A 13,512-nucleotide genomic window follows, 5' to 3' on the forward strand; every position below is an offset into this window, starting at 1 on the left:
TATTAATAAATAAGGACTTATATATGTTGACTACCTGCCCACAATTAATTTACATGCTGTGTATAACACTGCTAGTAAAGCGATGGTGGTAAAATTAAACCTAGTATTGTTGAACACAAAAATACAAATTAAGAGCACCAGTTTTTTTCTTTTATACATACCATTCTGTATATCAAGTATTTTTTTCAATGTACATTTTCTCCTTTTTCTTATGCATTTATAGTATTATATTTTTCATCTTGATTATTTCAAATAAAAACAAGAACATAAGTATATGTTTTAATTAAAACCAATAAATATTTGAAAAGACCAAAAGTTAAATGGTTTGATTAATCATCAACTATAAAATAGCTTTTATTAGGGACCTGGGATTAATAGTAAGGATTTTGTATATTTAGGGGTGATACAGTGCTAAGCAATGTGGCTCCTACTAGTGTTTATGAAAGAGACATCATTAAAACATGGACTCATGGGAAATAAAAGATTTAAAAAGTAATAACTAAATAATGAATGCTAGAAAATGATATTTAAAAGAGAAACATACCTCACATTGTGGTTTTATTTAGCTTCAAAAATAAATTTTGGTAAAATGGAAATTACTTGGATAGGTGTAGATGACAGAATTATAGGATAGGGAGACAACACAAGGAATGGAATTTTAAAAAGAGAAAATTAGATCAATTCAACTAGAATAAATTGTGTGTAGAGAAAAAGCATAGCAAGAAGACTGTAATTTGATCCTTAAGCACCTAAAATGCTTCTTTTTTGTTTGTTTAATTTATTGTTACTGTAATTGTTTAAAAAAAACAAAAGTAACTACATTTGGTTTAAATTTCTACCTCTTTCAACTATGGCTCCCTTCCATTATATTTCCCACTATGTCTGGTAGTAGAGCATAGCACCCACATTTCTGGTAACTGGTAGAGGGGAGGTCAAGTTGGAGAAATATTTATTATAGGTTTATTGGAATATATTTACATGGATCAGAATTGTCTCCATTCAGTTATGCTTTTCTTATCTATCTGCTTAAGTAGTAGTCTGGTGGAATTCTAGCAACCATTGCCAAAACTCACCTAAATGCATGAAAGGACACAGACTCACTAAAGATCATGTCAAAATATGTGTTCTATGGCACTAAACCTTAAACATATATGAATAGTAAAATTTTAAAAAGTAAACAAAAACAAGATATTAAGTGCTCAGAACTGAATTCAGTCTGTAGAAAACATATTAAACGTGCAAAATTTAAATGAATTTTTAGTTTATACCTCATCAAAATAGAACATTTTTCTTGACAAGGATATACTTTATTCTACCTTGCACAGTGAACTCTTTGACTGAAAAAAAAAAAAAAAAAAATTCCTGTGTTTGCAGGGTGGGAAATAGTATCATCACTACAAGTTAGTAACTATATCTGTGTAGTAGCATGTTCTGTATATTCCAAGTTATAGAATATCCATCTTAACACACACCAATAATGAAACAAAAAGCTGGAAAAAAGTTTCCTTAACTAGAGATAAACAATACTAAATAATTCTAGTAGCACATCTCAAGTAACAACATTCTATTTTCACCATAGAAAACAGAATAAAACTTTTGTTTGTACATGAAGAGGACATCAAAAAATGTGTTGACAAGTATTATTTTAGAAAAATGATGTTGGGTAGTTAACTAATAAATATTAGGATGGCATTCTTAATTTATAATTGTATTTAGCAGTTTTTAAGAATGTATAACATTAGATTTATTTTTGTATGTATTTTGGAGGACACTTCTAAATTAATAAACTTCAAGAAACACAAAATCTATATCCTATCTGTGCCTAAATCTAAACTAGTGAAGTACAGGTGTGGTTTCCAAAGGATGGAAATAGCTTGGTAGCAGCAGGGAGATCACTGAAGTCTACATGGAATTGAACATCTCAGTATGAGAGTCATCTCTGAATTTGCCCACAGCAATGTTGGATAATCACTGCTTGGCATTGATGCCTTAAGCAGAGAGAGAGAAAATGATTTGTATCACCACAAATCACAAGGAAGAATTAACCTCACCATTTTCCTTGACACCAACTGACAGTAGTTTTGAGACAGCAGAGGAGTAAGCTTGTCAGTATACGCATGCATTTTCCAGTCATTCAAGTGGGTGGGAGTGCAGAACAATTTCAACTGATTTAAAAATTTGAAGTAATGTGCTATTACTCACCCTTGAGAACCAAATTTAAACCCATTACGTGTGGGAATGTGTCCAAGACTCTGAACAATTTCTGGTTCTTATATATATGTATGTCATAAGATTTTTACAACCTCTAGTTTTAGAGCCAATTGATTTTGAGATAGTAACAAAGGCTCCTTTGAAGAACTGCCATGTAGAGGTATAAACAAATCTCTGAGAAACCATCAAATTGGCAAATTACAGGGGTTGGGGAAGAAAATGCATTTGGGAGGGAATGCTTAACAAAAATCATAGAAAACAGTTTGATTGGGGGGAGGATATAGAAAGAACAGGGAAAGATAATGTTTAAGGTATCTGTCTCAAATGCTCACATTTTATTTTTATTTTTTTTAAAAGGTTAGACTTGGAACAATTGAGCAAAAGGTGTTCATTAACTCTTCTCTAGATCTTGGAATTTAACTGGAGAAAAACACATAATCATACACAATAAAATCATATTCTAAATTACCGATTCATCGGTGCTAATTTACTACATTTTCTCTGTCTACGGATTTACTCTCTGTCCTAAATGATTCTTTCATTCCTTACATCTGGTTTTAAATCTCCAACACTCTCCCCTCTTTACTGTTAGCTGCTGCCTTTGCTTCCCTTTTTACTGAAACCACAGAATCAGTCAAAAGAGAACAGTTATCTGCACTACTGCATGTGGTCAGATTAAGCATTCTCTCCTGCTGACACAGAGGGACTATCTGTGCTGTATGCTAAAGCATACTTGTCCATTTTTGTACTCAGTCCCATCCTTTTCCATCTCTTCAGGCAGTGTCCCATAAAATGGCCATAAATTCTCTACCAGAAATGATCTCTCTACATTGATTCTATTAGATCATTCCATCAGCAAACGGGATATACTCTTGTTTATTTTAAAAACAAAGAAAAACTAAAAACAACTTTTTAATCATACTCCCCTCTATCTTCTACAATTTTACTCTGACTGTATCCTTCTTTATTTTTCTGTTGCTCAAATATATCAAGAAATTTCTAACTTCAGGACCTCTGCAAGTGCTTTAAATTCAAACTGGAACCCCTTCTACATGATGGGTATATGATTCTACATCTAGATCACTTTTACTTCCTTCAGGGCTTTACTAAAATTTCTTCTTTGGCACGGAAGCCTTCAATGAGGACTCTTATTATAGAGCACTACAGACCCAAAACCTTACACTTCCTATCAAAACCTACTCTGTTCCTGTTATAGCTCTTTTCCTAGTTTTTGTCCTGACATACTGAATATTCATTGACCAGCTCTATTATTACAACTTGAGTACCCTGAAATAGAAGATATTTAAAATTTGAATGATAGATTCTAGCCAAAGAAATATAAAATCATAGATACAGATAGAGAATATAAAAATCAAAAAGAAAATATTTTTTTGTTAAAAGAATAACAACTAGCATGGGGTAAAATTAGAGGCTTTTCCAATTTAATTTAGTTACTTTTCCAAATCAGTGGGAAATGCTGTATTATTTGGGGAAATTGAATTTAAAACCACAAGGTATGTGGCAGCATTGTTTACTCATCAGTTGGATGCAAATTTAAGTCATTGTTAACATCTAATGCTCATTAGAACATGAGAAAAATAGGAATACCATACATTGTTGATACAAATGTAAACTGATAAATCCTCTTTGGAAAACAATAGGTAGTAGCTGTTACATTTCTTTCAACCAACATATTTCACTTGTGGCTCTGCACTAGAGAAATAAACAACATGCATCTGTAGATATACATAAATACATTAAAATATTTAAATAGATAAATATATTAATTCATGCATACATATATGAATTATATAGTTATAAATAAATAAATATTGAATTTATTCACAGGAAGGAAGAAAAGAAAAAATGAAGGGAAGTGATTATATTCTAGATGTGATATATTACATCTTCAGAGACAGGCCCTAAAATGCCAGGGTAGTATAGTTGCTCTGGATTAGCTTTACCTCTATAAAAACAGCCTTTCTTTTTTTGCTTTTTTTTCGTTTTTTTTTTTTGTCTTTTTTGCCTTTTGTAGGGCCGCTCCCACGGCATATGGAGATTCCCAGGCTAGGGGTGTAATTGGAGCTGTAGCCACTAGCCTACACCAGAGCCACAGCAATGCAGGATCCAAGCCATGGCTTCAACCCACACCACAGCTCATGGCAACGCCAGATCCCCAACCCACTGAGCAAGGCCAGGGATAGAACCTGCAACCCCATGGCTCCTAGTCGGATTCATTAACCACTAAGCCACGAGGGGAACTCCTATAAATCAGCCATTTCTTCATACACTACACTCAGGACCACAGTTAGTTGTGCAAAAGCTAAGCTGTGCTTCAACGTTTGGCAAGTATGAGAAAACTCTTGAGTGTGGAAGCACTTGGGTTATATAAGACTCTTAGTATGCTATCTGACCATTTTTGGCCAGAGCCAAGGGTTCCAAGATAAGAATCACAAACATTCAGGTTATCCTGCTAATGTCTGCAATCAGTCTGTGCAAGGGGCTGACATGCTCGTGTTATGGGTTCCCCAGTCATGCTATTCAAGCTGATGTTGTAAAGGTTGTTTCCCTGCTCCTATACTGGAATTCACCACAGGGACTCAGGGGAAGAGACAAAAGGGTCTACCCAGCAAGACTAAAGGAGAAGTTCAAGGTAGCAACATTTTATTTGCAATAAGATAAAAACCTTAATGCTTTTTAAGAAATTTTATTATAAATCAAGGGCTCACAATTTGCGTCACTACATTACAGCAGTGCTTTAAAAAAACTAGTATAGTTTTAGGTTTTAAGACATGTAAGTCACGTTTCTCCAAGAGAAACAGAACTGAAAGGATCTGTAGATAAAGAAATTTATTTTACGGGATTGCCTTGTGTAATTATGGCTATCAGTACATCCAAAATCTGCAGGGTGGGCTGGTAGGCTGGAGACTTACAGAATGCTGTAGCTCAAGTCTTATGACTGCCTACTACAGAATTCCTTTTGCTAGGAGGTTAGTCTTTTGTTCAGTTAAAGCCTTTAACTGATTGGATGATACCCACCCACATAACAATATGCAAACTAGTTTACTCAGAGTCCACCAATTCAAATGTTAATATCACAGAAACATCTAGATAAATGTTTGATCAACATCTCCGAACAGTGGCCCAACCAAGTTGGTGCATAAATTTAAACATAACACAAGATAATAAACTTAATTTACAATCTTAGTTTTGATGAATATCTCTGTGATATTTTAAAGAAAAAAATAAGTTTAGTATTATTGTACAAACTAAAGATTTTTTTCTTTGTGTATTATTACATAATATATTAAATCAGCTTGAGTTTCCAACAGGTTAAATAAGTCTTTCCCCAGAGAGAGAGAATCAACAGTGCGCTTTTAACATTCTCATACTCAGTATAGACGCCATGAACAACAAAATATAAAGCTGAGACTATAATGCATTTATGTAGCACAAAAATTTAAAATCTCATTCTATATTTTGTTTGCTCTAAAATGACATAAAGGAAGTCTTAACTAGGAGGCACTATGAGAGAAAATTTTGTAGATATAAGAGAATGATATAATTGTTTGTTGCATATTAAAATATGGATGCACTTTTGCACTAAAAGAATATTACTGATTTTCTTCACTAGGTGCTTCAACCTAATTTAAAATGTGGTTTTAAATGTATGCTAGCTGGCTATGTGAATAACAAAGAAAAAAAAATAGAGCTATGTAATAAGCATGAGATTTAGTGGTATTATATACATTCAGTCGGTGGGTCTCATAACCTATTTTGGACTTATGTTTGCAGTAGAATGGTAAAAAGCTATAGACATAGTAGGAAAGGGTATTATTTATTGTATAAGTCATGTCCTCCATTTTACACATGAGGAAATTTACCACAGATATAAGTACTTTCTCTCTCCATAAACTTTTCATTGACATAACAAGAACTAGTATGTAAATCTTTTTGTACTAACCTCTGGGCTGCAGAAATAAACAAAACACAGTCACCTAGGTATCAACAAAGAAGAGTCATAATCTTCTCAGGTTTTCCTTATTTGACTTATGTGTTCCATATAAAACATGAAACTTCAGGGAAGAAATGAAGTTCAATTTAATCCCTTTCCTCTCCTTTTATTAAAGTGGTCCATTATGATAAATATAGTCTTGCTTTGCAAGTGTAATTATGTCTTACCTTTGCATATAATGTACCTGTATGCAATTCCAAGAATAATTTGGTATTATTGTGTGATTTTTATATTTCCATATGTGATACATAAATATATAATTATACAGTGTGCTTTTACCACTCAAAATTGTTTCTCATATTATACTAATACAGACGTGTATCAAGATTATTAACCTTAATTGTGACATTGTATTACAAATAAAATTTATTTTTCTATTTTCATGATTTATTGTTATAAGCAATGATGCTATAAACATTCATATGCTCTCTAAATTTTGCAAAGTTACAATTGACTACAAAATGTCCAAAGTGTTAGGCTTTGACTCTTTTCTTTACCCTTTTGTGTATTTACTGCAGTTTTTTTTTTTCATAGTTATCATAAGTTACCATTCATCAATATATCATCGTACAGTTATAGCAGTCTATTTTAACTAGATAACAATTTAACTTCCATGGCATACAAAACTTCTGTGCTTTTTTCCCCTTCCCCATATTTTATCTTTTTGATGTCATAATTTTTGTTTGACATCAATTTTCATATACATGTATATTTTTATATTATGTTCCTATTGTATTTTTCTGTTGATAGTTATTTTTAGCACTTTTGTCCCTAATTTTTTTTTTTTTTTGGTCTTTTGTCTACTTAGGATCTCGCCCATGGCATATGGAGGCTCCCAGGCTAGGGATCCAATTTGAGCTATAGCTGCCGGCCTAGTCAGAACTACAGCAACTCCAGATCCCAGCCAAGTCTGCGACCTACGCCACAGCTCATAGCAACACCGGATCCACAACCCACTGAGCAAGGCCAGGGATCGAACCTCAACCTCATTGTTCCTAGTCGGATTCGTTTTCCGCGGCTCCACAGCAGGAACTCCTATCCTTAAAACTTTAAACCTCAGTTGGGTGACTAACACATCACTATATTAGAATATTAATGAATTTGTAACTTACTTTGAGCAGTACGCCTTGGGTCATCCTGCATGCTGGGTCCACAGGGGCCAACCAGGTGCCTGGGAACCCCAAGGTAGGCCAAGCTGATACCAGGCCAGGTTGGGAATTAGTTTTGCAGGAACCTCCTTGGAGGTGGGGCCGCTGAGGCCTCCAGGGCTGACGCGGTGTTAGCGAGTCCGCAAACTGGAGCTTCCAGAGTCGGCTTGCATCCTGGGGCCCGAACATGAGAGCTGCCTGGGCCAATTGGGCACCAGGGCCTGAATCTCTGGGAGTCCTGCAAGGGAGCATCCAGGAGAGCGGGCCTGATGTTCTGGCGGCCGAGGGTCCAGTTGGTGGCAACTGGTGTATGGTCTACATCCGCGGGGAGCAGCCTAGCCCTGGGACCTTGGAAGGGCCGGGTGCTGAGGTGGGTTGAAAGCCTGGGTCCCAGCATTCAGCCTTCCGCGTGGTGCCAGGCCAGAGCCTGGGTTTGCAAGGGTGAGGTTTTGAGGCTTCAGGAACAACCTAGGGCTGTGGAAGCCCTGCAGGTCTGGAGCTGGCCTGTCCCGGGAGCTGGTGTTGCGGAGGGAGCCGATTGTGGGAGCCCGCGGGTGCTGAGGTAGGCTGGGAGCCTGGGTTCACCAGCAGTTGAGGCCACAGTAGCAGGAGCCACAGCCCTGCGCGGGGTGGGGCGGCAGCCGGGATAGGAGTGCGCCGGAAACCCCGTGTCCTGGAAGCCGCCTGAAGAAGCCCAGGAAGTTGAGGATCTGAGGTGAGTCCAGTTTGGCTGCGCGGGGCCCGCTGGAAGCCTGGGGTCTTGGAGGCTGCCTAGGGCTGCAGGGGCCACCTGAGGCTGGGAGCGCTGGCAGGCGTTGTGGCAAGGGAGTCGAGAGAGGAGGAGGGGCGTGACGGGAGATGGGAGCTCTGTGTCTGAGCCGCCTGCCGGGAGCCAGGTGGCAGGCGAGCTGCCAGGGCCAGGGTGGCCTGGGGTCTGGCTTCCTGGGAGCCCTCAGGGGCCCTATAGGGCTGCGGAGGTGGCCTGGTGCTGGGGTGGGCTGGTCTGGGGTCCTCTGTGAAGTCGGGCACTCACTTCACTCTCTCCTCTGGCCGCCCTGGCGTGGGGGAGGGGTAATGGGGCGGAGGATGTGATTCTATCTCCCCTGCCTTCCTCAAAGCGTTTTTTCTTATTTTTGTGTTTCACGCAGGTGCTGCCATCCTTCACCTGGAATCCTTGGCTCTTGTGAAGGTATTTTCATTCACGGTTGCTCAAAATGATATTTCCGAGGGGACAAGAGCTAGAAATTCCTATGATGCTATTTTGCTGACCTCACTCCTCCCTGCCTCTATATTATACTTTATTTATAGTGTCAAATTTTGATAAGCAGTTTGGTAGATTTTCTTTTTTGAGGGGGAAGGGGGGAAAGACTGAATAGTGTAGCTATGAACATTCTAATACATATGCTTTAATTAGCAAATGTATGAATATTCTTTTTAGAATGCTCTTACAGAGCCACAGGTTAAGTATAAGTTTTATTTTTTAAGATGATCTCAAAGAGTTTTTCAGAATCATTTTCAAATTTACATTCTCACCACCAGAGTTTGATATTAAATTGTATTTCCATATCTCTGCTAATACCTAAAATTGTCGGTTATTTTCATTTTAGCCATTCTTGTATTTGTAAATGTATAGCATTTTATTGATGAGTAATGAAGTCGAACATCTTTAAATATGTTTATTGTCCATTTAAATATTCTCTTATATGAAGTATTAAGTCTTTGAGGTATTTTTTTTTCTGTTGGGCCATCCATTTTTTTCTTACTAATTTGTGCATATGAAAAATCAAATGGAAGTACAATGACTGTCTTCTAATTTGATAGATTGTCTTTAGACTTTCTTAATTGTGGCTTTTGAGGAGCAGATATTCCTAATTTTATTGTAACATTTATATTTCCTTTTATGGTCAGTGCTTATTGCAACATATTTGAAAAACAAAAGCTATTCTACTCAATATCACAAAGATGTCTTCCTGTAGCCCCCCTCTAAAATCTTTATTGTTTTGATCTTTGCTACCATATGTGCAGTCATTTGTGTTTTTCCTGACCTGGGTGGATTTAATCTAAAAATTAACAACAAATAGATAACTAGAAAAACACTCTTTTCAGGGGGGAAAAAGGGTATATGGCTATGTAGGCTACTAAATAATTAATTAGTCAAATAAGTCGAAGTAGACATATTAAAATATTTGAACAGAATAATATGAAGCCGTGCATGTTATCTCTTGTAGAATACAGTAATAGCACTGATTAGAGGGAAATGGATAGCCTTAAATATATACACTAGAGAAGATGATAGGAAACAATCAATGATAATCTTCTAATTCAAGAAACTGGGGAAAAAACACGAAAATCAAATCTAAAGAAAAAGGAAGATAAAAATCAAATCTATAGCAGGAATCAATGAGAGAGAAAACAAACATCTAATATACCAAATCAACAAAGCTAAAAGCAGTCCATTGATGATTTTTATTTAATAACAAACTTACAGCAAAATTGAAAAAATTCTATAGTAAAACTTCTATAGAGAAAATAGAAGTTACCAATATTAGTAATATAAACGATATCATGCCATATTGTAAGACATTCATAAAGTAACAAGTGCATATTATAGTCAACATTACATTTTAAAGTTTGGAAAAAATAGATAAATTCCTCAAAGTAATAACCTTACCAAAGATGACTGAAGAAGTAATGCAAACTGTGAAGAATCTGATATCATTATTAAGGACAATTAATCCATTTTATAAAACCTTCCAAAAAAGGAAGACTAAGAATGTGATGATCTCAGTGATGCATTTTTCCAAACATTTAAGGAAGAAATCCTCATCTTACACAAATTCTTTCAAGGTATAGAAAAAGTTTAGCCACTATCATTTTTTGAGGGTAGTGAATCTTTGCTTATATAGCCTTACTTAAACTTGATGATATAATTTACATTAAAATGTCTTTTCTAGTTTTGAAAATGTTGGTGCAGTTATGTCTTATATAATTTTTGCTTTATAAGTTCTATCATAATTATAGCTGGATTCTCTTTATCATCCCCACAATTATTTCTTTTTCTATCTCTCCTTTAACTATATTAGTCATTGTATTATTTTATACTTAGAAAAAAAAAACAGCAAATATAAGAGGCAACAAAGAAATGATAACCATTTTGAGGGAGTCAGAGAAGGCTAGTGTTATTTTAGAAAATGAATATATCTAGACTGGAAGAGAAGGAAGAAATCTCTTCACTTGTAAAGAACGTTGCTTACAGTGCATTATGGAAGGCAAAATCTATGGTGTGGGAGTCCACCTGCCTAGAATTCGATGCAAGTCCCTAATTTATTTCCAAATATTCAGTTTCTTCATCTATAAAATGTTAGAGGTGATATTTATTCCTTGAATAATTGTTTTGAAGAAAATTAAATGCTTATAAATTCCTTAGATTAAATTTGGCTTTGTTACATTATTATTAGATATTTTAAAATGATACTTTTATTGATAGCTAAATAAGTGAAATGATAGAACAGGATGAGGCAGGAGATGAAGTTGTTATGAAGGCTGAGTTTACACACAAACAGGATTCAGAAAGATCTCTTAATGAGGTACAGTGTGAAATTGCTCAACCTGTAAGGGCCTCTAGGCCTGATTTCCATGGAATGTAGATTGTTGACAAGTGAGGAAAGGTTTGAGACTGAGGGCAATGATTGGTGTGGAGACAAAGGAATTTTATCATTGTTGCAAGTAATACATTGAGGGTGAAAGTGTGTGTGACTGAAGACCTGAACCAAGTGAATTTGTAGAGGAGTTCAAGGTTTGCAAGATTGTGAAATGTCAGGGTCAAGTGAATCTTTATGACATGTAGAAAGATGGGACCAAGATGATGCCTTGGAGTTGAATTCCCTATGACAATGAATTTCTTCTGGTTCTTCAACTCTTTCATAATGAACATATTCAAAGAGACTTAACATCCTTCTGTTTGAGGAAGAGTTACTGTAATTATGAAAAATAATGGCATTTAGACACATAGAATGTTGACATGCTTACATACAAAATTGCAGAAATGTTGCAGCTTTTGAAATGTCTACTTAAATTTCTTAAGCCTCAGGGCAGTTGAGTTTGTGGGAGAACACTTTAACATACTAATTATTTCTAGTCTCTTTAGGTTTTAAAACCTCTTTCCCTCCCCCCCCGGGGGGGGGCAATAAGCCCAATTCTCAAGGGAACTTTGCTTTTTTATTTTGGTTCCTGTTTTGTTTTTAAGGTGCATGTAATATAGGAGACTTGCCTGAAATTATCTGTAAGAGGAGAGGAATGTTGCTATTTGAACTGTGGTCCTTAGGTTGTCTTCCTTGTAGTCCCAGATCCCCACTGCAGTTCAGGCTGGTCAAGTCCACAGGGATTTTCATTTTTGTTTTCTGAGAAGAGAAAAAACTAAGTTGTTGCTACCTTTGGATGTTTTTTGGTTCTCCCTTGTTAGCATGTCTGACCTGCACACCTCCTGAGTACACAGTTTTCACCCGTGTCTTTGGATGAAGACTGAACACTTACTAGCCTTTGCTGTCTGTTTCCATTGCCCTTCTCCAGAGGGCTCTTGGTAGGATAATGGCCTTTGACTCAGTGACCTGTTTCGTCCCTCACAGAATATGGAATGTTTGTATTCACAAAATATTGTAAAATCAATTAAGATTTGTCTGATTCATTCTTTTCTGTCTACTCATGTAGTACAACTCTCTTTACATTGTTGTAACTATACTTTTGGCATAATATCATTCTGATTGACACCAACAAATGTTTTTAGGGTTTCAGTTACCCTAACACTCATCCTCTTCAGAATTTAAATTTGCAGATTCTTTGGCCAGAACACAACCAAACTTCCCTCCTTCTGCTTCATATAATTTCCCACACTCCCAACTCAAAAGAAAATAGGCAGGATTTTCTCACTCTCTAGACAATAAGGGCTAATCTGCTATTATAGATTGAAATCTTTCTACCAATGGTGTATGACAAAGGTGAACATTCAAATAGTCAGATCTGGCTCTTTTATATGAAACTTAAGTATTTAAAATATTTTTTAAATAACTGTTTTACAATGTATGACCATCAGCACTTTACATGTTTTCTAGCGATGTTGTCTAATAAAACAGACACAAGCCACAGTTGTCACTGAGTAATTGAAATGCGAATTACTCAAATTCAGATATGCTTTAAATGTAAAATATACAATGTAACCTAGTATAAAATGTGCCACAATAATATTTTATATCTGTAACATGTTAAAATAAGTTTTATATATATATGGTTAATTAAAATTATTTTTTTGAGCTATGCCTTCCAGAAATTTAAAGTTATCTATATGGCTCACATTTTATTTCTATTGAACAGTGCTATTGTAGAAACTGAAATGAGCCATCTTTGTGCCAAGCCTGGACATCCATGCCTCATTTTTCTTTGTTTCCTCTGTAACAGACCTGATTTCTCCTGCGGCTTTGTCTGGCAGATTAAAACAAACAAACAAAACAAAACAAAAAAAAAAAAACAATGACTTACATATTTTTAAATTTATATATATATTTAATTTAAGTATAATTGGCTTATATTATACCAGTTCCATAGGTACTACAGTTTTTCGATATTGTTATACATTACAAAATGATCACCACTAAAAGTCTACTTACCATCTGTCAGCATACAAAGTTGTTACAATATTATTGACTTTATTCTCTATGCTATATATTACATTTCCACTACTTATTGATATTATAACTTAAAATTTGCATCTCTTAATTCCCTGCAACCTCTTGTACATCCCCAACCCATACCCTCTGGCAACCACCAGTTTGTTTTTTGTAACCATGAATCTGTTTTACTTTTGTTTGTTTTGATTTTTATATTCCACATTTAAGTGAAATCATAAGACATTTGTCATTGTCTGACTTATTTCACTTAGCATAATACCCTCTAGGTCCATCCATGTTGTTGCAAATGGCAATATTTCATTCTTTTTTGTGGGTAATATTCCACTGTATATATATATATATTTATATATGCCACATCTTCTTTATTCATCTATTGATGGATAATTAGGTTGTTTCTATATATTGTCTACAAATAAATATTGAGTGCGTGTATCTTTTTGAATTAGTGATTTTGTTT

The 13,512-nt window shown here is 35.5% G+C and overlaps 1 protein-coding gene across 5 annotated transcripts in view; it reads right to left on the minus strand.

The window, feature by feature from the left end:
• Window positions 1-8,431, minus strand: part of LOC146395468 (uncharacterized) — a 586,337-nt gene extending 577,906 nt beyond the window's left edge. For 2 of the 5 annotated variants that reach the window (XR_014831075.1, XR_014831074.1), the window contains exon 1: window positions 7,339-8,310. Coding sequence is in view for 3 of the 5 variants with exons in the window: in XM_085001993.1 (XP_084858119.1) it covers window positions 7,339-7,626 (288 nt within the window). In the remaining 2 variants the exon portion in view is untranslated. Of the gene's footprint in view, window positions 1-7,338 lie in introns of all 5 variants that reach the window. The other 3 variants (XM_085001993.1, XM_085001992.1, XM_085001995.1) reach the window with 3 other exon arrangements.
• Between the last annotated feature and the right edge of the window lie 5,081 nt (window positions 8,432-13,512).

This window comes from Sus scrofa, chromosome 16 (genome assembly GCF_054392235.1).
Source record: "Sus scrofa isolate SSC_HxYL_T2T_F1_AM1 chromosome 16, Sscrofa_HxYL_maternal_Yorkshire_Landrace_v2.0, whole genome shotgun sequence".
NCBI lineage: Eukaryota > Metazoa > Chordata > Mammalia > Artiodactyla > Suidae > Sus > Sus scrofa.